Raw genomic sequence first — 27,948 nt, forward strand, 5'->3', positions numbered from 1 at the left:
AGTGTGGCATGAATTGTGACCTGGACTAAAGTGTTACCTTATTTTGTAAAAAGGACATGTTTAAAGTGTAACCAAATTGTTTTCTATTTTGGGTAACACTTTAGCTTAGGTCACAATTCATGCCTGGGCTGGGTCAGGTGGCATTTCTGTGTGGATGTTCTCCCCATGTTTATGTGGGTTTCCTCCAGGTGCTCCTGTTTCACCCACGCCAAATTGTTAATTTTTCATAAAAACATGCGACTAAATTATCCTAACTTGTTTTAATAAAATCTGAATGTGTTTCATGATCTTACAAAGATTTTTTCAAGGTTTATACTTCAAATGCTTCAGATTACTTTTACTTTTGTAAACTAATTAAAGTTCCATCCTCAAATGAATTTCTTTACAAAACTGGCAAAATACTATGTAAAATCTGAGTGTGGCCAGAAAGCGATGCCACAACAGTCAGCAAGTGTCCAGCTAACCTCGCCAAATGTTGCTTATAAACCTCCCCATAATGCACCTCGGGGAACTGTTTGAAAGAAGCCCAAGCTGTAATCTAGACAAAGCGTGGCTCCTTCACAAACAATTTGATTTGTTGAACATTTTGAAGTCACACCACAATTCGCATTTCATATCCGCTTAATTTTTTAGTCATGGTTCTCATAATTAGGTGTATGTTCAGTATGATATTGATAGCATAAACAGTTTATTGATTAAGTACACAATCTTGCTTTACTTTTGCATATAAGATTAAAAAAAAAAGAGCGCCAGCAGGCAGATTCATTATCAGCCAGTTTAATTCACACCAGCACCCAAGACATGAGTAAACAGTGAACTATGTCTATGAAATCATGATATTTCATATTCAACACAGTAATTACATAATTGATTTAAGACTGCTGCGGGTGATATCTCATGGTATGACTTGTTTATGTACTCTCGTTGCTAATGATGCAGCATTTGGCTTTGGATATCTACTTTGCATTCCTAATATTTAATGACATTTTTTTATATTTTAAAATATATAGGAATTTAGTCAGATTTAGCAACTTCTTATGAAGATTTATGTTCATAAAAGACAAATGAAAAAATTATGCATTGAAACATTTTCTGCATTTTGTTCCCCAAATCCAAAGTCATGTTCAGTGACCTAGCAGCGACATGTGCTGTTGAGTCATGTTTTCATTCTTAATCATCTTTATGAAAAAGAAAGGTCAGAAACATGCATTAGACAGCTTTTAGCCTTTGGGCGATGTTACTTACTTCCAAGCCAAATCAAATGACAGGAAGACAGACAGGAGAAGGAAAATGTTTTTCTTTCCTCTTTTTTTATTTAAATAGATTTGCAATAGAAGGTCCATGTTCTCAACATGAGGTCAAACATCAAATGAAATTTTCAAAAATTATCTAGCATAACCACTGGTTACCCACTGATATCTCACACTATGTATACTATGATACAATACAATGTGACACGGTCTTGATCGCTGAAAATATGTGCTAGTGTCTTTTTAAGCTCTGCTTTTGGAAGGAATATTCTACTGTTTAACACTTAACACCCACATCATTCTCATACCTCATCACATTTGCATTTCACCTCCAAATAATGCTGTCTTCACAGTTTTTAATTGTGCCCATGGTAATAAATTGCCTAATTTCCATCTCGTTTCCTAGCCATGCTTTGAAAAATACATAAAGCTGTAAATGTTAAACCTTTAAAATTTACTCTTGTGTTAGACGAAGTCTTAAAAAAAACATGTTATGCCTTAACTGAAGTTACAACAAATCTAGATGACATCTCATATTGATCTCTAAAGCTTGGTGTTGCTTTCATTCTTTTTAAATCTGCACCCTATCAATAGGCTTAATGAGATATATTTTAACAATATGTTTATAATTTTATTATCTTAAAAATACTAATTTCAAGGTTATAAAGTCTGTAGAGGTTGCTAGTGTGCACTAAATATATGTGTGGGGCTTAATATGTATTCTGTATGAATGTGACTAAGAAAAGTTTTGCATGTTTATAGGTTATAGCATTAATACTGCATTTTTTGACTGACAGCATTTGTTCAGGACCACGGACAGCGACACACTCTTCTCTTTCCACCACTCGCTCTTAAATTACTTTATTCCCTTCTTTCCAGAAGGTTTTATATACAAACATTAAATACATTCCTTGTGTTTGTGATATGGCATATTTACATTCAAGTCATATAAAACGCAAGATATCATTGCTCATCTATTCATCAAGCCAAACAACATTGATTAAAGAGAAATGGCTGTTTTTGTACTTTGCTCATATTGAACATCAAATTTGTACAAGGTTTATACGAAAAATAAATACAGCGACGAGCCCATAACGAAACACGATTCGTGCAAAATATGTTCCTGAATGCAAAGAAGTCATTGACGATATCATCCCACTCTTTCTCAAAGCAATATGCACATTAGGTAGTCCAGCTATAGTCACTATCCTACCTTCTTTTGAATCTTATATATAGGTAATGCACACACACACACACACACACACACACATAAACATACCTACATACATACAGTTGAAGTCAGAGTATTAGTCCGCCTGTTTATTTTTTCCCCAATTTCTGTTTAACGGAGAGAAGATATTTTTCAACACATTTATAATAATTTTTATAATTTAATAATTTACAACACATTTTAATAATTCATTTCTAATAACTGATTTACTTTATCTTTGCCATGATGACAGTAAATACTATTTTACTAGATATATTTCAAGACACTTCTGTGCAGCTTAAAGTGAAATTTAAAGGCTTAACTAGGTTAATTAGGTTAACTAGGCAGGTTTGGGTAATTAGGCAAGTTATTGTATAACGATGGTTTGTTCTGTAGACTATCTAAAACAATATAGCTCAATAGGGCTAACAAATTTGACCTTAAATTATTATTTTTTTAAATTAAAAACTGCTTTTATTCTAGCTAAAATTAAATAAATAAGACTGTGTAAATTTGTGAAAATTTCCTTGCTCTGTTAAACATCATTTTGGAAATATTTAATAAATAAATAAATAAATAAATAAATAAATAAATAAATAAATAAATAAATAAATAAAAGGGGGGCTAATAATTCTGACTTCAACTGGACATACAAACTTGTTCCTTCGTATCCTAACAATAATCAATGCATTCCATGTGCTCTCTTCTAAATGTCCCTTGATCTTCATTCTGGGCTGTATTCAATTAAAGAGGGAAAACAAGAAAGCCGGAGAATGTGGAGTATTTCCAGCCGCCCATGAGGTTTCCTCTCTCCAGTTTGAGATAGAGTCTGTCTTCACGCTCCAGGTGAAGCAGAACGCTGTTACTCGCTGCCTCCCGGGTCACATCTTGATCACCGGCAAACGCTGATATTATTGGATATTCATTATGCATCAGATTGACCTAATGAGCACATTGGAAACACAAGATGTAAGCAGACATATTGCAACAATTCAGATCAACCTTTGCTCCATAACACTGAATAGTAGCTGCTTATAAATAATATATGAGTTTGTGGTAAATACTTTTAATTACAAGTGACAATTTTCTTTCAGGTTTCCTTTATTATTACTGCTTATTTTTAGAAATATAAGTCTTCACTAGTCTCAGTTTAATCATTAGGATTTTTCCAACAGTGAAAACAGGTAATTTTGCTTTTTTTAAGTTACTAAAAATAATCAATGTACTCACTACCATCTATTTAGTACATGCACAATGTGTAAGACATGAGAGTCTACTGTACATTATACTAACAACATGTTGTATCTCATTTACCATTGCTTTAGTAATAGAAAATGACTAGTCAAAAATGACATACAGTTTAATTCAAATCCCATATCTAATATGGGAGTTTAATAATAAGCTCCTCATTATTAATTATTATTATTGTTATTATTATTATTATTATGACTCATTATTATTAATGAGAAATAAATATTGCTCATTAATAATAATGAGTCTAATAATAAGTTCCTAATTTATTCTCATGTTTATTCAATTTTAATGAATTATTTAAGAAGCGGTACATTAACTAGGCTAATAAGTTAAAGTATGAACAGTAATGCCAAAAAATCACCTATTAGTAAAACTGAAAAAGAGTATCAGAAACAGAAGCAATACAGTCAGAAATTAATAATTAATATCAGCACTGATCCATGTAATTAAACGTCAAAAACGTTCAGTTTGCTAACAAAATTCAATTATTTTGTGATTAGTTTCGTTAAAAAAGTAAACAAACCCACTCACCTGAATTGTCTGTCGGTTGTACACCTTCACAACGTGAAAGCTGAAGCTGTAAATGCCTCGCCGAGGGGCTTGGAAAACACTCGCCTTTAGGTCGAAATGATTCCCAATATTCACAAGTACCTGCAAAAAGGTGTTTGTTCACTTAGTTAACGTGGAGACTGCATGCCATAGCGCATAAATATGCGCAAATGTGAAAGCAGGGTCTGACCTGATCAAAGTAGATTGTCATGGACTTGTTACTCATTTCTGACGGTTCATGGTTAGTTCCTCTGACTGCAGAAAATGCCACTTTAGCACCAGCAGCTCGGACGGATATCCCAAACGACGAGGTCACTCCTCCTTCGGCGGACGGGTTCGAGTCACAAACAACTAAACATTTCCCTTCCAAAACTACGGGTTCTGTCTCATTCTGTCCGAGGGAAAACGCCACTCCGCATCCCATAAGAAGGGTGGAGGCCAGCACGGCCAAAGAGCCCGGTTCCCTGGCTCTCAACATGACTGTGAAAGACCTGAGCCGAAATACTAACGAGCACTCTTTGGAGATCTGTGAAGACGACAGTACCTCTCTCTCTCTTTCTCTCTCTCCTCACTCTCTCTCTCAATCTTCCTCTCTCCTCTCCACACTCTCTCTCATCTCATCCATATATAGCATATATTGGAAAACGCCCTGATTTTTAGCATGTGCTAAAGATTATTGCGCAATAATTTCAGTGGTTAAAAGTATGTATTAAACTACACGTAAACATAACATTTACAAATCGATTCATTAATAAAACATTGCTACTAATAAAGTCAAATATTAGCGTTTAATTCCATAATACTGTATTCAATTAAATGTACAGTTCTACATTCTATTTTTTTCATTTATTTAAAGCATGTAAAGCATTAACTGATGACTAAATATATGGTCGTGTAATTTATTACAATAAAAAAATAAATAAAAAAGTGGCTGTCCACTGGCGATATCCCACTGTTTGGAGCTGAGGTTCAGAAAGTAATATGATACTATTGCTCCATCCAGTGGTTATAAAAAGATATTAAAGCATGATGTTGAACGAGGAAATTCATGTTTAGCACTTTCAGCAAATTCTCATATGCAAACAAAATGTAAATTAAATGCAATGTGTTAAACCAGGGAAGATAACGACTAATCATAAACTCAAGCTAAATACCTACAGTAGTTGACATTTAGTGTAACACATTAATGCGTTAACATTAATGCGTTAGCTTAAAAGTTGTGTTATAGAAAGTATTGGGTCTGTTAATGCTCATCAATATAGCTATTTTTTCAATCCTCAAAAAAAAAACAAAAAAAAAACACGTGAACACAGGGCGAACATGCAAACTCCACACAGATATGCCAACTGACCCAGCTGAGACTCAAACCAGCGACCTTGCTGTAAAGCGACAGCGCTACTCACTGCACCACTGTGTCACCATATACATACATATAAGTTTGATGAATAGCATCATAAAACAAGACAATTTTCAAAGTCAACCTGAGCTTCAGGAAAAAAGGAAGGTAGCATCTCCTAAAACAAGTTATGCTGATAATTATATTAAAAACTTTTTTTTTTTTAATTTGATCTTGAGCCTCACGGATGATTCAGAATTTACATTTGTTCACACATACATGCAATTTATTTTACCAGTCTAAATTCGTATAACATATTGTAAAGTTTTTTTTAGTCTAATGCTGTGGCAAATTTAAAGAAATATTGATTAATCAGACTTTCAGACCACAAAGTGCCATCAATTTTTGATTAATAGTTTTGTTCTTGGCTAATTTGGACATTGTCCTAATGAAAGATTAGAAATGTAGCAAACAAATGCAAGGTCTCTTGTAGTTTTTCCTTGTGTTCTGCAGCAGCATTGTTTCTCTTGTTTTAACAAGATGCTGATGAAAAGCAGCAACACAAGGAACAGCAGTTTAGGAGAAGGCAACTGGGACCATATTAGTGTCTTATTATTCACTTTTTCCTCCACATTTTTGTACATGAAGTTTCTACTTTAACCACAGTCTTGTCTTTTGCTACAGCTAATATGCTGCAATATAGTGGAAATGAAACCAATGGTTGTGGTTCATATATTATTTTGTTATAGAATAAATAATATACAGCGAATTTAAACAGATATCAAATTAGTATTTTGTAAATCCAAATTATTTGTCTGAAAAAGATAGGCAATATGGACAATATATATCAAATTGCAGCCCTACATATGCGTTCAAAATATTGTCTTATTTCTTGCATCAAAACAATTAAACTATAATAAAACTATATTTTTTATATATTACTCTAAAAACATGTTCTTATTTTTATGTTTTCTGCACAAAAAATAAGACTGTCATGCATTTTTACATGTTCAGAGAAGACTAAAATGTCATGAAGTGTAATAATTTATAGACATATACCAAAAATACCTGTATTTGAGCGATACAGTGCAGCCTCAGAATACTATTAATTGTAATTTTAAATCTTTATACTTTGCCACCCTTTTTCAAATCATTTGTTTGGGCCAGGTTTTTAATAATTTACAATATTGTAGCGGTTAGTTTAATCACTAGATTGGCTATTTTAATAAGGATCTGAAACGTAAGTTTTTGATTTGATCAAAAAGATAGCTTGCCCCAAGTGAGGATGTTGCATTTTTGCCTGTATTTTCACATTTAACAAAAGATATGTGAATTGAACCATTAAAGTAAACACTTTTTGTGAATTTGATTTTCTAAGAACGTCAGACCATAGCAAATGAAAGAAACTTGTGCATTTACTGATGTTCGCAATTTATATAACCAAGAGGCCTATAGTAGTTTTGAGTCTTACAGGTCCCTAATAAATTTTATTCTAAACACTTCCCTAAAAACTTTCTGTTGTTTTTCAGTGTAGAGTAAAATTGTTCTGATGAGTTATCATTAGCACTGATTTATTTTGTAGATTTTTGTCATTTGATTGGATGAAAAATTTCTGAGTAAAGTAGTTTTTTTTTTACTCAAAATCTTAACTATCCTTATTTATATGGAGCCAGGTCAGTCTCAAAAATATTACATTTCCAAAAACAAAACTCATACATGCACAGCACAGTTTACATTTACAAAATTCCATACATAAATTGAAAACACAATGTGTGAATTCACTAGTAAAAATAATAAATTTTTGCCCGGATTAATTGGATTTGTGGATGTATGAATTGTATTTTGAATTTACAAATTTTGAATTGTTTAAATGTGAATTGTGTATGATTTTTTTTATTTTGTAAGTGTATTATTTTTGAGACTGATCTAGTTCCATATATTTCATATTTGACAAATTGTGTTTTGAATTTATAAATAAAATTTGCAAATTTTTTGAATTGTGTTTTGAAATATGAACAGTTCTGAATTTACAAACTGGATTTGCATATTTATGAATTGTGTTTTGTATGTAACTGTGTCTTGAATTTACAAATTGTGCTTTGTATATTTATAAATTGTTTTGAAATACTAATTGGATTTGTGCATTTATGAATTGTGTTTTGAATTTCCGAATTCAGTTGTTTAAAAGTGAATTGTGTAGGATTTTTTATTTTGTAATTGTTTTAGTTTTTTAGACTAATCTAGCTCCATATATTTCATATGTGACAAATATGTCACAATAGATCATTTGCATAGACGCCACATTTAATTTATCACGATTCAAAACGAGGCTATGAGGTAAAAGTGTAGTACACATATCTACTATTAGAACATTATCTGAAGACTACACAATTAATATTGCTTCAGCTGAACATGTTAAACAAGCGAGCTCCCTCATCCTCGTTTTAAAAATCTATTAAGGATTTTGTTTAATAAATATTTTTGATTCTATATGTGCCTAGCTAAATCATATTTTCAATTTGTACTAATGTTGTGAGTTTACCACAAACTGAACAAAGTAGGTTATGCCATCATTACGCGACAAGTAAACAATGGGTTAACATCACCTGGACAAACTTAATCTGAGGCAGTGTATTACAAATTTCATGAGCATATCATCAAAATCTTGCCAAATATGAGAATAAGGGATCGTGTTAATCCACTCAGGGTGTCCGCAGGTCTTCAGTGCACAGACGCGGATTACGCAGATGTGCTCAACCTGTTCCATCAAACAAGACTTCAACTACAGGGAGTTCGCGAAAGAGCCACAACAGTTTTTGCAGTGAATCTCACATAATTTAGATCGTATCCTGCATTCTTCTAAAGACGGAAAGCTTTATAGGCTTCTGTAGTTGCATTTCCTTAAATTCATCCTGCGCTTCGCCACTTCAATTCGCATTTCATGGAATTCAAAGTTGAAGCCCTTGCGGAGAATCATGGTGCCGCGGGTGAAACTGCTTGTTGGTGAGTAAATATCAAAACAAAACGTAAACCTATGTTAACGAGAATAAATGTGATGCTTCAGGTTACTGCTTTCGACCAAGTAGCCAATTGTCTGATTATGTAGTTACCTTATTATGTAGTTAATGCCTTAACTTTGCTTTTAATGTGTGGTTATGTGTGCAATATTTACATGAACATAAAAACATGCACTTCCGAGAGTAGTGATCAAGTTGCAAAACACAGATCAGCATGTCGTTGCTCGTAGTTGAAATACTATTTGGTAATTTCTGTTAAATACTTTCTGTTTTTGCTGAATTTGATTAACTGAAACCATAACGTTATAATTGACTGAGAATAGTTTTTACATGATGCACTGTCAAAACATAAATACATACGCATATAGATGTGCGTTATACAAATACAATTGATAGCACACATAATGTAGAATACATTAGAGGGGTATTTTCACATTTTACATTGGGAACTGCTTACAGATTAAGCATGCTATTCTGACCATTATTAATTCTAACAGTTGTTGCAAGTATTGTCAATCTTGGATTTTCTGGAGCACCAACAGCACCCCCGAAGAAAGCTATAGGTAATTTTCCTTTATTAACACTCACCTCTAAGTAAAACAGGCATTGTACAAAAGAAGTACTAGTTTCAACACTTAATATTGATTGATTCAAATACTTTTGAGCATTTACTGTACATTTTTTGTTTGTAATAACGCTTTGTTTCTTCAGTTAAAAACAACTCAGGTGTGACTCCTGTGGGACTGTGCGGTTCTTGGATCAAAGAAACCAACGGAGGACTTTTCACATCTCCCAATTACCCAGAAAAATATCCTCCTGACCGAGAATGCATATACATAATTGAAGGTTAGCGAGCTTTCCGTTTGACCTTTCTTAATCAGCTACATATGAACATCTAACTAGAAGTTTTTCTTATTCCATAGCTGCTCCAAGGCAATGCATCGACCTGTATTTTGACTATAAGTATAAGTTTTGACTATAAGTATGCTATTAACTAGAAGTTTTTCTTATTCCATAGCTGCTCCAAGGCAATGCATCGACCTGTATTTTGACTATAAGTATGCTATTGAGCCGTCATGGGAGTGTAAGTTTGACCACATTGAAGTCAGAGATGGCCCCTTCAGCTTTTCTCCTATCATCGGCCGTTACTGTGGACAAGTGAGCCCGAACTATGTTAGGTCCAGTGGACGATACCTTTGGATAAAGTTTGTAGCAGATAGCGAACTGGAAGCCACTGGATTTTCAGCTCGGTACAATTTCACTCAAGGTAAGCATCCTAGTACTGTCATCAGTTTGTGCATTTCAGTTTCAACAAAGTGTCATCTATTATTGGTATTTATGTATTTATTGCAAAACCTGTTAGTCATGTTATTAAGCTTGATTTGAGAATGATCTAAAGAGCTTCTTCTGCTTTGGTGTTTCTGTATAAATTCACATGATGGGTGTCATACAATTTACTTTGCATAATGACAAATATTTTGACTTTGAAATATTTAGATCTTAAATTGTCTATTTTTAAAAATATGTAACATGTTGCAGATTTAAATTTCATTATGAAAAGCAAATTGTTTCCCAATGATGGGTTGCAGCTGAAAGGACATTCGCTGCATAAAACATATGCTGGATAAGTTGGCGGTATGTTCCGTTGTAGCGACCCCTGATTAATAAAGGGACTAAGCCAAAAAGAAAACGAATGAATGAAAGCAGATTGTGTGATCTCGACTTTTTTGACTTGACTTTATCTATTTCGAAAGCAAGATGTGCACACAGGTAAAGTTGGTTTGGTCGTGGTGGTTTATTCTTAGCAAGATCCTCCGTGTTTTGGTAAATGTGGTGTTCTGTGCTCAGGTCAGATGCCCTTGCATTTGTAGTGCAAGCACACATGCAGCAGCTGAGTGGGGGAGGTTTGTGATGTCTCTGATCCCAGTTAATGAAAGCTTGTCTTCAGAAGAGCACACTCAGTCTGCTCCATGTCCTGAGCTCTGTCCTTCTACTTCAGCTTGGCCAAATCCTATTGAAATTTACACTCTCAAAATTAAAGCTTCCAAAAGTAGCTTTTACAAAGAGATAGGGTTTCCTATATAACTCTGTGGGTTTATGGTTTCCAACAGATGACAAAAACTAATCTTTATTATTAAAAGTGTATAGCCTTTTATAAAAAATATTTTGGAGTACATATTTTACTTCATTCAATGTTCTCTGACTACTCGACTGAGGTTTGAGACATATGTGATGTCTGCCTTGACAAAATTTGGCTGGTCTTCAAGATTACGTGATGTTAGGTTTATCTTAAATAGTGGTTATGCAAGTGTTCATCAGAGCTTCCCAATAGACAATCAACAAGAATGCTAATCTTCTGTGACAAGGACTTGCTAATAAGGTTCTGTGTAAGAAGCACCAGCAATAACATATTTTTGCCAAGCACCTGCATAAAATGATCTCCTTTTATTGAAATAAGCATACACACCAATTCTGGATTATTGCAACTCAAATTTGGGTAAAATACTGAAAAACCCAAAATATTGGGTTCAAAATAAAATGAAAGGATTTAACACACCAGAAAAGTGAATTTACACCCAAATTTGGGTTGCATTGTGTGTGCTTACTCCATTTAACAACCTAGCATTTTTCATTGTGCCCTAAATTCATGCATTATCACCAATGCTATGACATTTACACACTGAAGAAGCTCAGCCACCTTTGTTCTCTCTATATGAATGTTATTTAAACAATAAACACAGTTTTATTAAAACATTCAAATCCATTTTAGGTCATTTCTGAGTTACACTTGGATATGAAATACTGTACAATATCATCATGCACATCATAAATCAGAGATTTGGCAGAGACCTACATCCATGCATGCTGTTACATCAGTATAAATATTAATCTTAGTCGAGCTGTACCAGAGGTAAGAAAACACGAGGGGATTACTGCGAATCCCAGAATGATTTTAGATTGAAACCCAAAAGGACTCTGAAAAGTCATATTGAATATTTCTGTAAATGATGGATTAGTTCTACGTAGAAATGATCAACTGGCCCGAGCCTATTAACTGGTCAAGCTTGAAATACTGGGCAAAATAATAAGTTCAGACAGCCTCCTGAAAACACACCTAGATCTTATTACTTTACTTCCTGTCACATTGGGCAGCCTAATCTGTGTGAGGCTGGTGCAGGGATTATTAATCCATGCACAATCCAGACTCAAGCCTCAGGACATCATTCTCATTCCCTAATCCTGGGGGGGTTCAGTTATTATGCTAAAAGAAAATGATTGCGTTGGGACAGAAGTTCCTCAGGGTCAGTAAGAGCAGCACACCATATGTTTATTTTAACTTTATCTTTAAAATCATTTAAAGGATATGAAATGTTCCTGGTCTGGAATAATGCAGTTTTGTTCTGAAATTTGGGGTCAGTCATATTTGTTGCTAAAGAAAGGTATAGTGTCCACCGAGTCTGCATTTATTTGATCAAAATTACAGTAAAACAGGAATGTTGTAAAATGTTACTTTAGTTGTATCAATGCTGTAGTTTTAGTACATTTCTACATTTAATTTATTTCTGTGATGACAAACACTTTGTTATTCCTTTTTTGTCATATGATTGACTTGAAATCATTCAATTATGCTGATTCGGTGCAGAAGAAACATTTCTGACTACAGTCAATGATAAAAACATAAATATTTTCACTGTTAACTTTAATCAATTTAATTAATTCATTCATTTTCTTTTCGGCTTAGTCCCTTTGTTAATCTGTTGTCGCCACAGCGGAATGAACTACCAACTTATCCAGCATATGTTTTATGCCCTTTCAGCTGCTACCCATCACTGGGAAACATCCATACACTCATTTACACACATACACTACAGTCAATTTTAGCTTACCCAATTCACCTATAGTACATGTCTTTGAACTGTGGGGGAAACCAGAGCACCTTGAGGAAACCCACGTGAACACGGGGAGAACATGCAAACTCCACACAGAAATGCAAACTGATCCAGCTGAGGTTTGAACCAGTGACCTTCTTGCTGTGAGGCGATCCTACTACCTACTGTACCAATATGTTGCCCCTTTAACCAATTTAATGTGTTCATTTTAAATTTATGCATTTCTATCAAGACTTTGTTTTAAACAAGTGAAACAAGTGTTACTGACCCCTAATTTTTAAATAGTAGTATAAGCCCACCTACCAATTTCAACTCTAAAAATATTCCCTTAACATTCCTGTTAGATTATATAATATTCTTTCATTTTCTTTCTTATAACATTCAATTCGCTCAGTTTTTAGTTTATGTGCTAATATTCAGGCCCGTATTTTCTAAATATTTGGAATAAAGAAAAATAACAAATATTTATTTTTAAAATACAAACTCATAATATTATAAATCATTAGAAAATGTTTTAAATAAAAACTGTAGCCTATTGTTATTTATTAGGCAAATAACAAACAGGCCAGCACAATTAACTTTCCTCAGTCAGAATTTGGCCATTTGAATAATAAAAAAATGAAAACATAATAATAACAATAATAATAATAATAATAATAATAATAATTTATATATATATATATATATATATATATATATATATATATATATATATATATATATATATATATATATATAATGTGACAATAAAAGTGATTTAATTTGACAATAATAATACGCTGTCACAGTGGCGCAGTGGGTAGCACAATCGCCTCACAGCAAGAAGGTCATTGATTTGAGCCTCGGCTGGGTCAGTTGGCATTTCTGTGTGGAGTTTGAATGTTTTCCCGTGTTCGCGTGGGTTTCCTCCGGGTGCTCCAGTTTCCTCCACAAGTCCAAAGACATGTGGTACAGGTGAATTGAATAAGCTAAATTGGCTGTAGAGTATGCATGTGAAAGTGTGTGTATGGATGTTTCCCAGTGATGGGTTACAGCTGGAAGGGCATACGCTGCGTAAAACATTTGCTGGATAAATTGGCGATTCATTCCTGTGGCGACCCCAGATTAATTAAGGGACTAAGCTGAAAGGAAAAGAACGAATGAATGAATAAATGAATAATAGTAATAATAATAATAACACAAATTATGATACTTTAGAGCTTCATGATTTTTCTAGCCTCTCTTGTAAAAAAAAAAAAGAACATTTGAAAATTCATGGATAACAACAGTTGCCAAAATAGTTAGCAAATTGATTTTATTATGGGCCACTTTTGGTGCTTCACATATTTTTTATTGGTCATGTTTTTTTTTTTCAGGAATAAGGTCCAATATTTAGAATAAAAGTTACTTGACAATTATTTTCTCAATTTAAAAACAATACTGTAGCGAAAGACGATTTCTTCTGCATCAGATTTTTACTATTTATGATGGCATAGCAGTCAAAACAGGACAAATGAGCTGACGTATGGGAGAAATTCTGGACCTTTGTCAGTGAGGGGTAAGTCTTTCAAACCACCCGAACCCCACCCCTGGCTTCGGGCCTGAGAATATTTTTGGTTTTAATGACAATATTGGCGAGGCAGTGGCGCAGTAGGTAGTGCTGTCGCCTCACAGCAAGAAGGAGGTTCAAACCTCGGCTCAGTTGGCGTTTCTGTGTGGAGTTTGCATGTTCTCCCTGCCTTCGCGTGGGTTTCCTCCGGGTGCTCCAGTTTCCCCTACAGTCCAAAGACATGCGGTACAGGTGAATTGGGTAGGCTAAATTGTCCGTAGTGTATGAGTGTGTGTGTGAATGTGAGTGTGGATGTTTCCCAGAGATGGGTTGTGGCTGGAAGGGCGTTCGCTGCGTAAAAACTTGCTGGATAAGTTGGCGGTTCATTCCGCTGTGGCGACCCTGGATTAATAAAGGGACTAAGCCGACAAGAAAATGAATGAATGATTGAATAATCACATTATTCAAAAATGTTTTTCTAATGCTTCAGTCTCATGTTATATTAAAGTTCTCAGAAATGTTATCAGAACATTCCATCCACATTATATTAATGTTCCAAGAATGTTTTTCTATCAGTATTATGAGAACGTTCCTCAAGAGCATCTAACATTTTAAAGACATTCCATGAACATTGTTCTAAAAATGTTTTTCTCTCAATGTTACAAGAATGTTCCAAAAAGTAGTTAAGATTTTCTGGCAAAACGTAATCACATTACTCTCTTCCATTATTTTCAAACCAATTCCAGTTACACCTGAAATATGTGCATTGGGTTTGTTTCCTGTAACGTTGTCATTAGCAGTTTAATAATAATACTAAAGGGATTGCATCCGTCTTGTTATTGCAAGATGTTTGATAGTACTCTAGAATATAGAAAGTCTTCTGGCTGAAAGATTTGACACATTAAAGTGCACTGGAAAGAATCACCTACAGTATACAGGGCAAATTAAAGGTGTACCAAAAAATTTGGGATCTGTTTATGCGTTTTTTGGAACAAAATTGGCAAAAGCAAATACCTCTCGCGCTACTGGTTAATTGATTGATATGTGTATATGTTTATTTTTGTATAAGGAATACAGTGTTTTTTTTTTTTTTTTTTTTTTTTTTTGCTTTAGCCCATGTATCACAATATATTTAATTCAATTTAATTCTGTTCAATTGAATTTGGATGCTTTGGGGGAGGGAAGGGGGAAGAGTTAAAACGTAAAAAAGTGTATTTTTCATGATAAATTTCAAGTGTTTTTTTTCTTCAATAAAAACTGTAAAATAATAATAATAATGTTCTTACAACATTATTTTAATCAGTGTATGTGCCACTATTTGCATTTAACTTTTAAGAAATGTCACAGAATGTTCTGAGAACAATGCCTGATAGCTGGGTCTAATCTATTTTGTATGCTGAATGTTTAACGAGAATGACTACTTTGAAACTACTTTACAATCTTCAACAGAAAAATGATTTGTGATAGCCCTTGTTTTGTTTGGTTTTTGTAATCATGGCATAGACCAGCTTTTAAATTAATGCTAATCTGTGAGGATCCAACAAGAAGTCAGCCCCTTTTGACAATATTTTATGTTAAGTATTGTATATGAAAATAAAATTAGTTGTTGTTTTTTTTAATCTTGTGAACAGACAAGTTTAAATCCTTAATTACTTTTTTTCTGTTTGTTTCACAGATCCTGAATTCAAAGACCTTGGTGCTCAACCACCTCTTCCAAGTGAGCTAAATGTTTTATAAGTTTATCTTCTCTGCATATCGAAACTAGTTCACAATGATACATTACTTTGTTTTCATGGTGTAGTTTGTGAGTTTGACATGAGTGGGCCAGAGGGGATTGTGGAGTCCGTCATGGTTTCAAAAGAAGGCAAAGCACTACAGACAGAGGCTGTAGACTGCAGGTGGTTCATCAGAGCTCCTCCTGGCTCTAAGGTAAATCCTCAGTCACATACTACAAAAATGAATCTGTTGATCTTTTACCAATTTTGTGCACTGTCAACACACAAAAATAATTCTTGCTAAAAGTTTTTTTTCTGAGTGTACAAACTCAAAATGCTCATGGTTATATAAACTGACTAAAGAAGTGTACTTTTATCTGTCAGATACACTTACAGCAATGTTATACCTAAAGCAAAATTAACACACTCACAATGTTTATGGGGATTAAACCAATGCTCAGCTGCCAAACTAGAGGACCAGGACACACACCCATACAATTTACAATTTAGCTTACCCAGTTCACCTATAGCGCATGTTTTTGGACTTGTGGGGGAAACCCGAGCACCCAGAGGAAACCCACACAAACACAGGGAGATCATGAAAACTCCACACAGACATGCCAACTGACCCAGCTGGGGTTGGAACCAGCGACCATCTTGCTGTGAGGCGGCAGTGCTAACCACTGAGCTGCCTAATATGTAGTTTATTGTTTGTATTTTTTATTAGCAATTTATTGCACAAATAAATGCAAGCACTGTGGATTGGTACTAGGAAATAGATGAAGTACATATAAAATTAATAATCAATGTGCTTAAAATAACTCATTCTGACTTTTCTGGTTTCTGAAACAAATATAATCTTCATAACAATATGATTGAATGACTAGACACACATGTAATGTCTTTACAATGTGTTTGGTATTCTAGTTCTCTCGATATTTAAGGAGAATCGGAGATCTCTCAGAATTCATCTAAATAAATATTTCAAACTTGAATTTATTTTATTTAACAGGGACAATGCTCAGTAATAAACAGTAGAACTGTAAATAAGCCAGAGTTAGCCACAAGGGCTAATTTCCATCTGTTGCCCCCAGCCAGATTTTAAAAGGCAACCTAAAGTCAAAAAACATGTCATCATCACACATACAAAAACAGTAAAGTTACATATGACAAAGGGATAAAACATGTAATAAGCGTTTCCTAAAATGTTAGACAAAAGAATTACACATGATTACAAACTTAATTTGCTTTTAGCCCTTTCCTTAACGTGTATTTAAATGTTGAATAATTTATTACACCCCTTAAATCCATTGGAAGTGTGTTCCTAATAATTTGTGTTCTCAGTACTCATTCAAATTTTTTCTTTAATAGATTTCTTGTCTAAAACAAGCCTAAATTTGGGGTGTCAGTGATAGCTATCTAACAATAGTCCAGAAATAGACTAATCATCAAATAGACAGGAATGCATACAATGACTACATAGACTATTTTAAGATTATTACTGACAACCTAAATTCAGCCTTTTTAATATTAGACATTTATTAAGCATAAAATTGCTTGGTGATGATTTACTTGGCAAAAACAAATCTATTCTACCATCATCATAATCTCAGTTACAAATAAATGCAAATTAAACTAAAACAGTCCAGTACACTGAAAAAAATGTCTGCAAAATTGTTGCAAATTATTTATATGAGTTCAATTTAAACACATTAAATTTAGTAATGTTCAAGTTTTTATTTATTTTTATTTTTTTATTAAAATTCTCCTCAAATAAATAGTTTACAACAAAAAAAAACAAGTCTTCTGTTCCACCCCAGACTTGTTGCTTGCGTAGAAATATAAAAAAAATTCAAACAAACACAAATGTCTTTCTGTACAGATCTTTTTGCGCTTCCTGGATTACGAGATGCAGAACTCGAATGAGTGTAAGCGTAACTTTGTGGCGGTGTATGACGGGAGCAGCTCGGTGGAGCACCTGAAGAATAAATTCTGCAGCACGGTGGCCAATGATGTGATGCTGCTGAATTCATTAGGTGTGATTCGCATGTGGGCCGATGAGACGAGCCGCAGGAGCCGATTCCGTATCCTCTTCACCACCTTCCACGAGCGTGAGTCATTCAGTCAGGTTTTTTTTTTCATTTAACACATTTCTGTAGCACATATAGCTTGCTTTCTAGCATTGACGTCGTGATATATTCCTTATCTATTTATTTCTTCCCTTTATATTTGGATCATAGCCGTTCTGAGTCACTTTAACAGATAGTGTCCTTTTGCTTTTCAGCTCCATGTGGAAGTGACACATTCTTTTGCCATAGCAACATGTGCATAAACCACACTTTGGTGTGCAATGGCATCCAAAACTGTGTCTATCCCTGGGATGAAAATGGCTGCAAAGGTATATCTTCTAATTCATATATTCTAAATTGAATTATTAAGAAAATAAATGAGCAGAAATGTATTTACAAAGCTACTTAAGGTAAGCATGTTCAAGAAAATTCTTTCCAAAATGTCACTTTAAGCTGTATAGAAGTGTCTTGAAAAATATCTTGTAAAATATTATTTACTGTCATCTTGGAAATGAGTTATATAAACTATTATGTTTAGAAATGTGTTGAAAAAATCTTCTCCCAGTTAAACAGAAATTGGGGAAAAAATAAACAAGCGGTCTTTAAAATGATGTTTGCTAATTCCAAACTGTACAACCTTCTTTTGTGCATGTGATTTTTGTTAATGTAACACTCCACTTTTGTTTATTTCGTTTTTAAAATCCTTAAGAGATAAACAGTTGAGTTTTAGTATTTATTTTCAATTCTTTAGACCAATCCCAATTCTGTTTTTTTACTTCTACCCCTACCCCTTTCCCTTGGCCTTTAAAACAGAGTGTGAAGGAGAAGGACTTCAAATTTACCCCTAAGAAATGAAACACCACTACAACACCCACACATGTTATCATATGTTCTCATGAGATTGACAATGGCGACTGCTGTAGTTATTCCAGTTGCATTATCTTTTGGTATTTATCTTCAGGTATAATAATGGTATAATGTGGCAATAAGCTTGTAACTGTACTGTGCAATTACACCATGGCCATATTCATCTATGTAAACATACAAAAACAGCATTAACATTATGCCAGACACTGTAATTGCCAGTCACTAGACTTTTCTGACAGGGTATCCGAGTGTCATTGAGTGCCAGATGAAAGTGAATGTGTGTTGTGGGTCTTCTATACAATAGATATTATTATGAATTTTAGATATCAAAGTTTTTAAAAGCATGGCCATAAAACTTGAATGCCATTTTCATGTGAGCAGCCATGTTGCTGTTGTAGCTGGTGTATTCTGAAAAAAATTCGTACTTGGTTTCTAGTGTGGTTTTTAAAAACTTGTTTTAATAGCTATCTAGCTCTTCACTTTAGCCCTATGCATTTAAGCTAAAGAGAATTGAGACACCCCTACCAGGTAATTCTTCACGTGAACACGCAAAACGAGGGGTAGGAGTAATGGGAAGGGCTAAGGAGTAGAATTGGGATTGGGCCTTAGCGTAGTTTAACCCATAGATCATTGAATTGTATTAGACCAGTAGCATCTCGCTCAAAGATGACCAAAGAGTTTTGATAATTTTCCTGTATAAGGCTTCTGTTGTTACATTGTGTACTAAGACAGATAGAGTTGCTATTTTCTAGGCAAATACATTTCAAAAACACAATTTGAGGTCTTAAAAAGTCTTAAATTCACCAAAATATTGTGTTGTAGTTCTTAAATAATTTTAAAAAGGTTTTAATTTTCCAATGTCCAAAGTTACCCAATTGGGCTGACACCCATCCAGTCACCAACAATCATTCTCAGTATAACTCATTTTGTATTTAAGTATTTACAGCAAATTGTCCAAATTAGATTCCCAAATCAAGGAAAACGAATTACACAATTTCTCATGATAATCACAGAGCAATATTTCCCTTTACATTATCTTACATTTATGCAAAAACTATTTACAGAAGAAAGCGGGTCATAGTATTTATAAATATGCATGAAACTTTTTTTACTGATATAAAAACTGTTTTATATACAGTTGAAGACAGAATTATTAGCCCTCATGAATTATTAGCCTTTTTGTTTATTTTTCCCCAATTTCTGTTTAACGGAGAGAAGATTTTTTCAACACATTTCTAAACCTAATAGTTTTAATAACTCATTTCTAATAACTGATTTATTTTATCTTTGCCATGATGACAGTCAATAATATTTGACTAGATATTTTTCAAGACACTTCTATACAGCTTAAAGTGACATTTAAAGGCTTAACTAGGTTAATTAGGTTAACTAGGCAGGATAGGGTAATTAGGCAAGTTATTGTATTATGATGGTTTGTTCTGTAGACAAATATATAGCTTAAAGGGGCTAATAATTTTGCCATTAAAATGTCTTTAAAAAAATTAAAAACTGCTTTTATTCTAGCCAAAATAAAACAAATAAGACTTTCTCCAGAAGAAAAAATATTATCAGACATACTGTGAAAATTTCTTTACTCTGTTAAACATCATTTGGGAAATACTTTAAAAATAAAAATAAAAGGGGGGCTAATAATCAGGTTTTATAGGGGTTATATACGCAATCCATTTGGACCAAAGTCAGCAAATATATATTTTTGATTATTCACACCGAATCCATAATAAATATACTTTTAACAATGTTAAAGTTGTCCATTAAAAAAATTAACTTTATGGTGAAAAATAAGTGTATAAAGAACTGTAGTTTACTTGTTTTGACACATTATTCAAAATATGTTGCTAAGAATGACCAAATTAGATTTTTAGTGATGAAGAATGTAAAAATGGTTTCCACTACATTAATTTAGTTTAATGATGCAATTGTATCCATTTCGTTCCTAATGCTCTTATAAAAGTCTTTAAAAGTCTTAAATTTGACTTGATGAAACCTGCAGAAACCCTGACTTGCACCACCAGTTAGAATCTGTGTAATATCATTGCATCTGCTGCAGCCATGGTATGTTAACATGTAAAAGTGGTGAAAATATCCTTATTGTATAATAAATAATGTATCTGTAAGTTTAATTTTCAAAACACTGTGCCACAGACAGTATTTCTGCTCCTCTTGCGCAGAGAAAAGAAAAGCCACGATCCTGGACAGCCTTGACAACACCAATGTGACCATAATTGGCGTGACCTGCGGAGTGGTCCTCATCCTGCTCACCGTGTCCATAATCATTCAGATAAAACAGCCACGCAAGAGGTACATCATCCGTAGGGACGAATTCGACCCCACTTTGCTTCACGAGGCCTTTGAACCGCCACATTACGAACTTTGCACATTACGACAGACGACCTCATGCGATAATGAGGATTTACCAGAGGACTTCCCCAACCTCCAGCGCACGTCCTCCAAATGCATCCACGGCCACCACTGTGGCTCTCAGGTGTCCAGCACTCGAGGCAGTCGCAGTGACCTCAGCCTGCGAGATGCTGCAGCCATTCTCTCCGAAATGGAGACTTCCACACAAACCCCTTTCCCTTTGCAAGCAACCCCAAATGTTCGTAGGAACATCGTAGTGATGAAACACAGCTACTCGCATGACGGGGCTGAAGAGTGTGACCTGGATGATGAGTTTTATGACGGTCCCACCACCAGCCGTGGCCGATCAATGGATAGAACTGTGCATCGCTCAATATCCAATGACTTTTGATGGTCGCACATGCACAGTGAAGGACGTTTTTGTCTTTGTTCTACTTGTAGACTTGCTCTTGGTTTATGTTTGTTGACAGATAAAATTTCCTTATTTAGTTTTCATCAGTTTGCATCCATAAGGAAATATCATCACCATATCAGGCCCGTAACCAGCCTGGTGAAATGTGTGGTTCTTTTTTTCTCAAAAACTGGACCTTTTTGCAGTTATTCGCCTTAATTTCTTTTTAATTCTAAGGTTTAAAAACTGCATTTTAGTGAAATTTTAAGCTCTATTGTTTAGCTGGATGCAGTTCATTCCACTGTGGCGACCCCAGATTAATAAAGGGATTAAGCCGAAAAGAAAATGAATGAATGAATGAATGAATGAATGAATGAATGAATGAATGAATGAATGTTTAGCTGGATTAGCTTTTCGAGTGGTCATCTTAACCACCCTTTTTGAGGCATCAAAAACACTTTCTAAATGTTTAGAATAATGAAATTAAAAAATGCCTGTTTTTAAAAAACAAATGTATTACATCATATATCATTAACAAAATGGAGTCAAAGTTTTAAATAAAAAAGAAGCCTATTGTCATTGATTTGGCAAATAACAAACTGGCCAGCACATTCGACTTCTCTCTGTCAGAATTTGGCCATTTGAATAATAAAAAAAACAAAATAATATTGTAGAGCTTCACAATCTTTTTAGTACCTTTTTCATCATTCATTAATTTTCTTTTCGGCTTAGTCCCTGTATTAATTCGGGGTCGCCAGAGCGGTATGAACCGTCAACTTATCCAGCATGTTTTCACGCAGCAGATGCCCTTCCGGCCACAACCCATCTTTGGGAAACTAGTCCCTTTTTGTAAAAAAAAAAAAAAAAAAGTACATTTTGAAAGTTTATTGATAGCAAAAATAGCCTAATTGGTATTAAAGGGCACCTATTTTACCCCTTTTTCAAGAATTAAGAGAAGTCTTTTGTGTTTCCAGAATGTGTCAGTAAAGTTTCAGCTTAAAACACCCTTTGGCGCGGGCCCTTGATAATGTCTCTATGGGCCCCCTAAATGTATGGGCCCTTGGAATCGTACTAACCCCATCCCCCAGATCTTTTAATACTGGTTGCTCTGCGCACGTCCTGTCTTGTTGTCCTGTTGATATGATCATATGCGTTACTACGAAGGCATGTTAATACATGGCTGTCAATCAATTCGGTGGGCAGGGAAACGTCCTATGTCATGTTGCGGTCAGCCTCAAAATGGGAGGGATTTGGATCCTATTTTAACTTCAGGAAATTTTAAAAAACAGAGACTTATTGTCTTTAAAACACCCCAATATGACTGTGGACACACATTGTTCTGTCCAAACAGCTCACAAAATATGATTTTCATCATAGATGCCCTTACAAATTTAGCTTTAATATAGGCTGGTTTTGGTGCTTCAAATTTTTTTATTGGTATTTGTTTCTGTCAAGAGGAAAGTTTAAGATCCAGAATAAAAGTTGACTTCACTTACGTTAGATTGTACGTTTTCTTGCGAAGCTTCTGACAATAATTGTTTGCATTCATCGGAAGGCCTCATTTATGGGTTAATTTCACTATTTATGATGCCACAGTTAGCAAATTGGGACAAATAAGCTCAATGTACGGAACAAATTCTGGACCTTTTATCAATGCAGGTGGGTCTTTCGAACCACTCAAAACCCCCTTGGCTACTGGCCTGATATGCTTTCAGTTTGTTAATATTAATTGTCAGTTTTCTTTTTATGTTTTATTTAATCCATATGTTTTGATCCTATTTTGATGCACACCTGATCCTAATATTGAAAAGTGGTATTAGGGCTTTATTTCATATGCTTGATGTAAGTATTTTTGTTTGTTTGTTTGTTTTATGCTGTTTGACAGAAGATATTATTTAAATAATAAAACAGGTCATTCTTGTTATGGTTATTTTCACCATTGTGTGTTTTGTAGTGTGGAACAGACTTTTCTCACTCCTAGAACTGTGTGGTTCAGTTATGATACATTTATTTTGTATTTTTGTTGCGTTTATGTATGGAAAATCAGTGCTTACACTTTGTTACCCTTCATGTTCAAGTTTTTCTTTCTCATATAACATTACTGATAAAATGGCAAACAGTTGCTTATTTTGTTACACAATGTTATGTAAAGCAAAGGTGCTCTTTTAAAAAAGAAATATATATATATATACGCCTTTAAAACTTCATGTCTCCTCTTTCCTTGCTCCCAGCAGTGATTTCAATCATATAAACATTTCTAAAACTTCATCATAATAACATTTTAACGTTATTTAAAAGTAGTGTTTCTTTATTACAAACCTCATTTAAAACTGAAGGAGCAGCAGCAGCAGAGTATGGCAAGCTGAATGAGCATTTAATGTTCTCAGTATTACCCATTCAACTGCATTATTGATAGCTGTTAATAGTTCTTAAACGCTTAACAATGTTTTAACTAGTCATCAAATTTATAGGAATAATTGACTAAACATATAGTCTCCAATTTGTCTATTTGATGACTAGTGCCTAAGAATAACTCTGAGAAAATGAACTGTGATTGGTTGGTTTACATGTCAGCTGGGTACTTTTTGACCAATGAAAGCTGCTGTAGAGTTTGAACTCAGTAGAATGTTTTATTTTAACAGCATCATCCAGTAACAGCACAGTGCTTCTACCCTTTTGCCTTCTGCTGCCAAATGAAGCTTACTGATATTTCGGTGGCAAGTAGCTGCTTCAATTTAAAAAGAATTTTTTTTGAGATTTCAGCTACAAGTTTGTCATCTGAGACAAATTTGGGAAGATTCCTGACATCCTAGGCTAAAATCTGTGATCTGCGATCATTGGTTTGACGTGTTCACAGACAGCCACTTATGGCTTTTGAGATCAGATTATTCCTCCGATGATGTCAATACAGTTTTTGTCTTTCTTATTTGATTTGATTTTTGATTTGATTTTGATTTGATTTATTTATTTTCGAACAAAAATATCATACATAAAATATCATTAACAAAAATAAATACTAAAATATTATTGTGACATGCTAAGTGCAAAATTGACGCTACAGATTGATTATGTTTGCTGTGAGGAATCATTTCAGAACGCAGGATAGAAAAAATGGATGTTGGACAATGTATAACAGACAGTAAACTGTATTGACATTATTATATTATGTCATTATATTATTGTAGCGAGTAGGGCGAGGAGGTCGAGAGCCATGGGAACAAAGCGAGGTCGGTGCTTGAGTGATTTCAGGCACCAGACTCTAGTCCCACGGAGAAGCTCTTGATCATAAAATGAGGAGAGACAGCAGTGGAAGACGAGAGAGGACTAGGCCTGGATATTTTGTTTGTTTGCTTTTGATTTCAGTTTGGTGGCAGTCTCCATGAGAAGCTGCCTTCTGTTTGATTTATTTTTCATTAATAAATTATTTAAAAGTTTGTCGTTCTTCGCCTCCTTCCCGATGGCCAGGTTCATTAAAACTATATTACATTATATTATATTATATTATATTATATTATATTATATTTATTATATTTATTATATTTATTATATTATATTATATAATTCATTAAAGAAAGATGTAAACAATAAAAACACATACATAGAGGCACACAGACATTCATACATGCATGTTATATTAATTTATCATGTTTTTATGTTGTGTACAATAGCAAACACAAACATGATTTAAAACTACTATGGCTTGCCATTTAGAGTTACATTTGCACAATAGTGCCTCCCTCTGGAACATCAAAATAGTTACAGCTGTTTTTCCTTTTAAAGTATTATAGGAATTCAAATAAAGAAAAAATCCTAAAAATATTGAAGCAATGTTTGTTATATATCTGTAAGTCTCGTCATGTTCTTATCAATTAATACTTGTTGTATAAGTGACACAGAAAGCGGAACTAATGTCGCTCTTTTATCCTGTCGTCGGACCGAAAGCGAGGTGCACCGATTCACATGTCTATCGTCTCGTCAAAAACCCGTTGACGTTTTGTGGTAGTTTTAAAAATATCAGTGCAATAAATAGACCATATATTAATTTGTATATTGCCATGATTGCACCATTAAATCAGTACAATGATTTGCTGTTTACTCGTGTGACCGCTTTAATTACAACTGTATAAAAAGCTGCGTGCATTCAGTGAGGAGGTCACTGCTGGTTTTCATTCCAGCATGTCTGAGATGACAGAATCAGATTTGTCCACAGACTCTTATAAGCATGGATCATCCGGTGAAGGTTCTTTTAAAAAACGACTGGGTATTATTGCAACTTGTGTCGTGGGAGGCTCGTTGGTGGCTCTGTATGCGGTGACCGGTCCGTTTGTTGCACCAGCACTGAGGAAAGTTTGTCTTCCGTTCGTACCCGCAACCGGGACACAGTTAGAAAATGTTTTCAGTGTTTTAAAAGGTAGATCAGGGTCCCTGGTGGATATCGGAAGCGGAGATGGACGGATAGTGAGTTTCTTGATTTTGACTTTTTTCATTTAGATGTTGTGCATCTACATACAGTGCCTTATAAACATCACAGTCCTAAAAGCTGGTTTTCTTGTGTCTGTTTTGGTGAAGGTGATTGCTGCTGCAAAACGAGGCTTTAAGGCAGTTGGCTTTGAACTGAACCCATGGCTGGTGTGGTACTCCCGTTACAAAGCCTGGAGGGAAGGTGTTCATCACACCACATCTTTTTATATTTCAGACCTTTGGAAGGTGAGAACTGGTCAGTCGTAGCATTTTTGCAGACTCATTTTATTTATATTTGTATTTATATTAAGACAACATGATACTTAAGAATTTTAAAAAGTCAATATTCATTGGAACAACCCTGGTTTTTATATTGTACCACCAATGAAATCAGTCAGGTACATAATAATAGTAGTGATATACAGTAGTACTAAAATAATTTATTGTCATTTTCAAATATAAATTATCCAAATTACAATGCTTTTTTTTTTAATTGAAATTTCAAAGAAACTTTTTGATCTTTATATACCATATCTGTTATAAACTATAATTAATACACAGGGAAAATCCAGTGAAATCAATTTCTAGTGGTTTTTTAATTTTGCCATAGCTGTATGCACAAAAGCCATGGTGTCTCGAGTATGGTGGCAGATAGAGCTTAACGTGCTGCAGTTCAAGAAAACACATGCAATTACAAAAGATGCCACTGAATTAGTAAAATATCTTCATCCATTTGACAGCACATGTGCTTCAAATCTTCACAACGCATACACGTATAAAAAAGGCGCTGCATTTTCCCACTATGCAAACAATTTACGAAAACATGCTGCAAAGAGACATAAATACATGACGGATGCCTCTGTGCCATGACTTGTACTCAGTGAAGTTGTAGGTGATCTTTGAAAGGTGAGTTTTCTGTTTGTTTAAATTAACAGATTAGCATAACATGTTAGCCTAAACAACCATAACATAAATAGCCGGTTGTGTCACGGATTAGGGTCTACTCAAAACATTTCCTTTGTGTTCCGAGCTATTTGCAAGTGTTGTGAGAAAATTTAGCATGTTTTTGTAAAATATTTGCATTGTGACAAAATGCAGCATGTTTTATTAATTTGTATTAATTTACACATGTTTAACATGTTCTTCTTTCATAGGTCAGTTTTTCAGAGTACACCAACGTGGTCATCTTTGGGGTACCTCAAATGGTATTGTTTTTAATTTTTAATATTAGTATAAAAATCTAGAAGCAGAAAAATGAAAGTTTGTTATTTGTATTCATTTTTTAATTTTACAAAAACAAATGCAAGTGTTTAAACACCAGAGCCAATTTTTTATATGTAAAAAAAAATCCTACATTTTTTAAGTATGCATGTTTACTAACCGACTAATATTATAATTTTTTTATCCATGTAATAATGCACCTGAGAGACATTGTAATTGTTTCCTCCACAGATGGAGCAGCTTGAAGTCAAACTCCAAACAGAGCTCCAGAGTTCAGCCAAAGTAGTAGCTTGTCGCTTTCCTTTTCCCACTTGGACTCCTAATGATGTAGCTGGAGAAGGGATTGACACTGTTTGGGTCTATAATGCCAAAACATTCAAACTTCTCATTAGAAATGATAAAGACAGTGAAAGACAAGAGGTGTCACTTCAGTAGCGGTGAACTACAACACCAGTTGCTTCTTTCTTCACAACATTTGTCTGTTATGTAAGCTTGTAACATTCAATTTTGAATTTAACATATGGCTGTCCTCTGTTTTAGTATAATATTCCTTATTAAAAAAAGTATTTGGGGAATTTGTATTGTAGAATTAAATGAATTTTGTATATTTGATCATAATCTTAGAGATGCATTACATGTAATGCCTAAATAAGGATGAGATAGAATTAAATTGTCATTCAACATGACAACATCCTTATTCTGACATGTACTTATTAAAAACTGAATGAAGATGCATCATCTTGCTGACTTGTATAACCTGATGCTTTGAAAGATTACAGCAAAGTATAAAAGTGAATAATTCCAATGAATT

The 27,948-nt window shown here is 34.1% G+C and overlaps 3 protein-coding genes across 6 annotated transcripts in view; 2 read left to right on the forward strand and 1 right to left on the reverse strand.

Moving 5' to 3' along the window:
* The window catches only part of LOC110437736 (neuropilin and tolloid-like protein 1), a 45,342-nt gene extending 21,963 nt beyond the window's left edge, over positions 1-23,379 (forward strand). The window contains exons 1-10 of one of the 2 annotated variants that reach the window (XM_017359194.4): positions 6,615-7,177; positions 7,530-8,602; positions 9,114-9,179; positions 9,328-9,462; positions 9,635-9,883; positions 15,710-15,751; positions 15,836-15,963; positions 17,632-17,860; positions 18,034-18,147; positions 20,875-23,379. In XM_017359194.4, coding sequence (XP_017214683.2) covers positions 8,575-8,602; positions 9,114-9,179; positions 9,328-9,462; positions 9,635-9,883; positions 15,710-15,751; positions 15,836-15,963; positions 17,632-17,860; positions 18,034-18,147; positions 20,875-21,455 — 1,572 coding nt within the window. In that variant the 5' untranslated portion in view covers positions 6,615-7,177; positions 7,530-8,574 and the 3' untranslated portion in view covers positions 21,456-23,379. Of the gene's footprint in view, positions 1-6,614; positions 7,178-7,529; positions 8,603-9,075; positions 9,180-9,327; positions 9,463-9,634; positions 9,884-15,709; positions 15,752-15,835; positions 15,964-17,631; positions 17,861-18,033; positions 18,148-20,874 lie in introns of those variants that run through there. The other variant, XM_073926828.1, reaches the window with a different exon arrangement.
* cbln2a (cerebellin 2a precursor) lies at positions 3,175-4,868 on the reverse strand. The gene is made up of 3 exons (NM_001128688.1): positions 4,454-4,868; positions 4,246-4,365; positions 3,175-3,402 (listed from the first exon to the last, which is right to left on the reverse strand). Exons 1-3 carry the CDS (start codon positions 4,739-4,741, stop codon positions 3,205-3,207), a joined length of 606 nt encoding a protein of 201 aa, NP_001122160.1. The 5' UTR covers positions 4,742-4,868; the 3' UTR covers positions 3,175-3,204.
* A 1,989-nt stretch (positions 23,380-25,368) lies between the features above and the next one.
* atpsckmt (fATP synthase c subunit lysine N-methyltransferase) lies at positions 25,369-27,872 on the forward strand. 3 transcript variants are annotated; one of them, NM_001291706.1, is made up of 4 exons: positions 25,369-25,913; positions 26,025-26,162; positions 27,071-27,121; positions 27,369-27,871. In NM_001291706.1, exons 1-4 carry the CDS (start codon positions 25,632-25,634, stop codon positions 27,570-27,572), a joined length of 675 nt encoding a protein of 224 aa, NP_001278635.1. In that variant the 5' UTR covers positions 25,369-25,631; the 3' UTR covers positions 27,573-27,871. The 3 variants fall into 3 exon arrangements, with proteins under 3 accessions (NP_001278635.1, NP_001007392.2, XP_073772276.1); NM_001007391.2 differs by having other exon boundaries at positions 27,076-27,121; XM_073916175.1 differs by having other exon boundaries at positions 25,388-25,913; positions 26,025-26,172; positions 27,369-27,872.
* Positions 27,873-27,948: the final 76 nt, after the last annotated feature.

Source organism: Danio rerio, chromosome 2 (genome assembly GCF_049306965.1).
Source record: "Danio rerio strain Tuebingen ecotype United States chromosome 2, GRCz12tu, whole genome shotgun sequence".
Lineage (NCBI taxonomy): Eukaryota > Metazoa > Chordata > Actinopteri > Cypriniformes > Danionidae > Danio > Danio rerio.

What these genes read in the sequence shown, in the direction of transcription:
- cbln2a (NM_001128688.1), bottom strand. Translation starts at nt 4,741, where the DNA reads ATGTTGAGAGCCAGGGAACCGGGCTCTTTGGCCGTGCTGGCCTCCACC. An exon ending in TGACAATCTACTTTGATCAG is followed by an intron (nt 4,366 to 4,453) that starts GTCAGACCCTGC and finishes ACCTTTTTGCAG; the next exon opens with GTACTTGTGAATATTGGGAA. An exon ending in ACAACCGACAGACAATTCAG is followed by an intron (nt 3,403 to 4,245) that starts GTGAGTGGGTTT and finishes TGTGCTCATTAG; the next exon opens with GTCAATCTGATGCATAATGA.
- atpsckmt (NM_001291706.1), top strand. Translation starts at nt 25,632, where the DNA reads ATGTCTGAGATGACAGAATCAGATTTGTCCACAGACTCTTATAAGCAT. An exon ending in ATATTTCAGACCTTTGGAAG is followed by an intron (nt 26,163 to 27,070) that starts GTGAGAACTGGT and finishes CTTCTTTCATAG; the next exon opens with GTCAGTTTTTCAGAGTACAC. An exon ending in TCTTTGGGGTACCTCAAATG is followed by an intron (nt 27,122 to 27,368) that starts GTATTGTTTTTA and finishes TTTCCTCCACAG; the next exon opens with ATGGAGCAGCTTGAAGTCAA.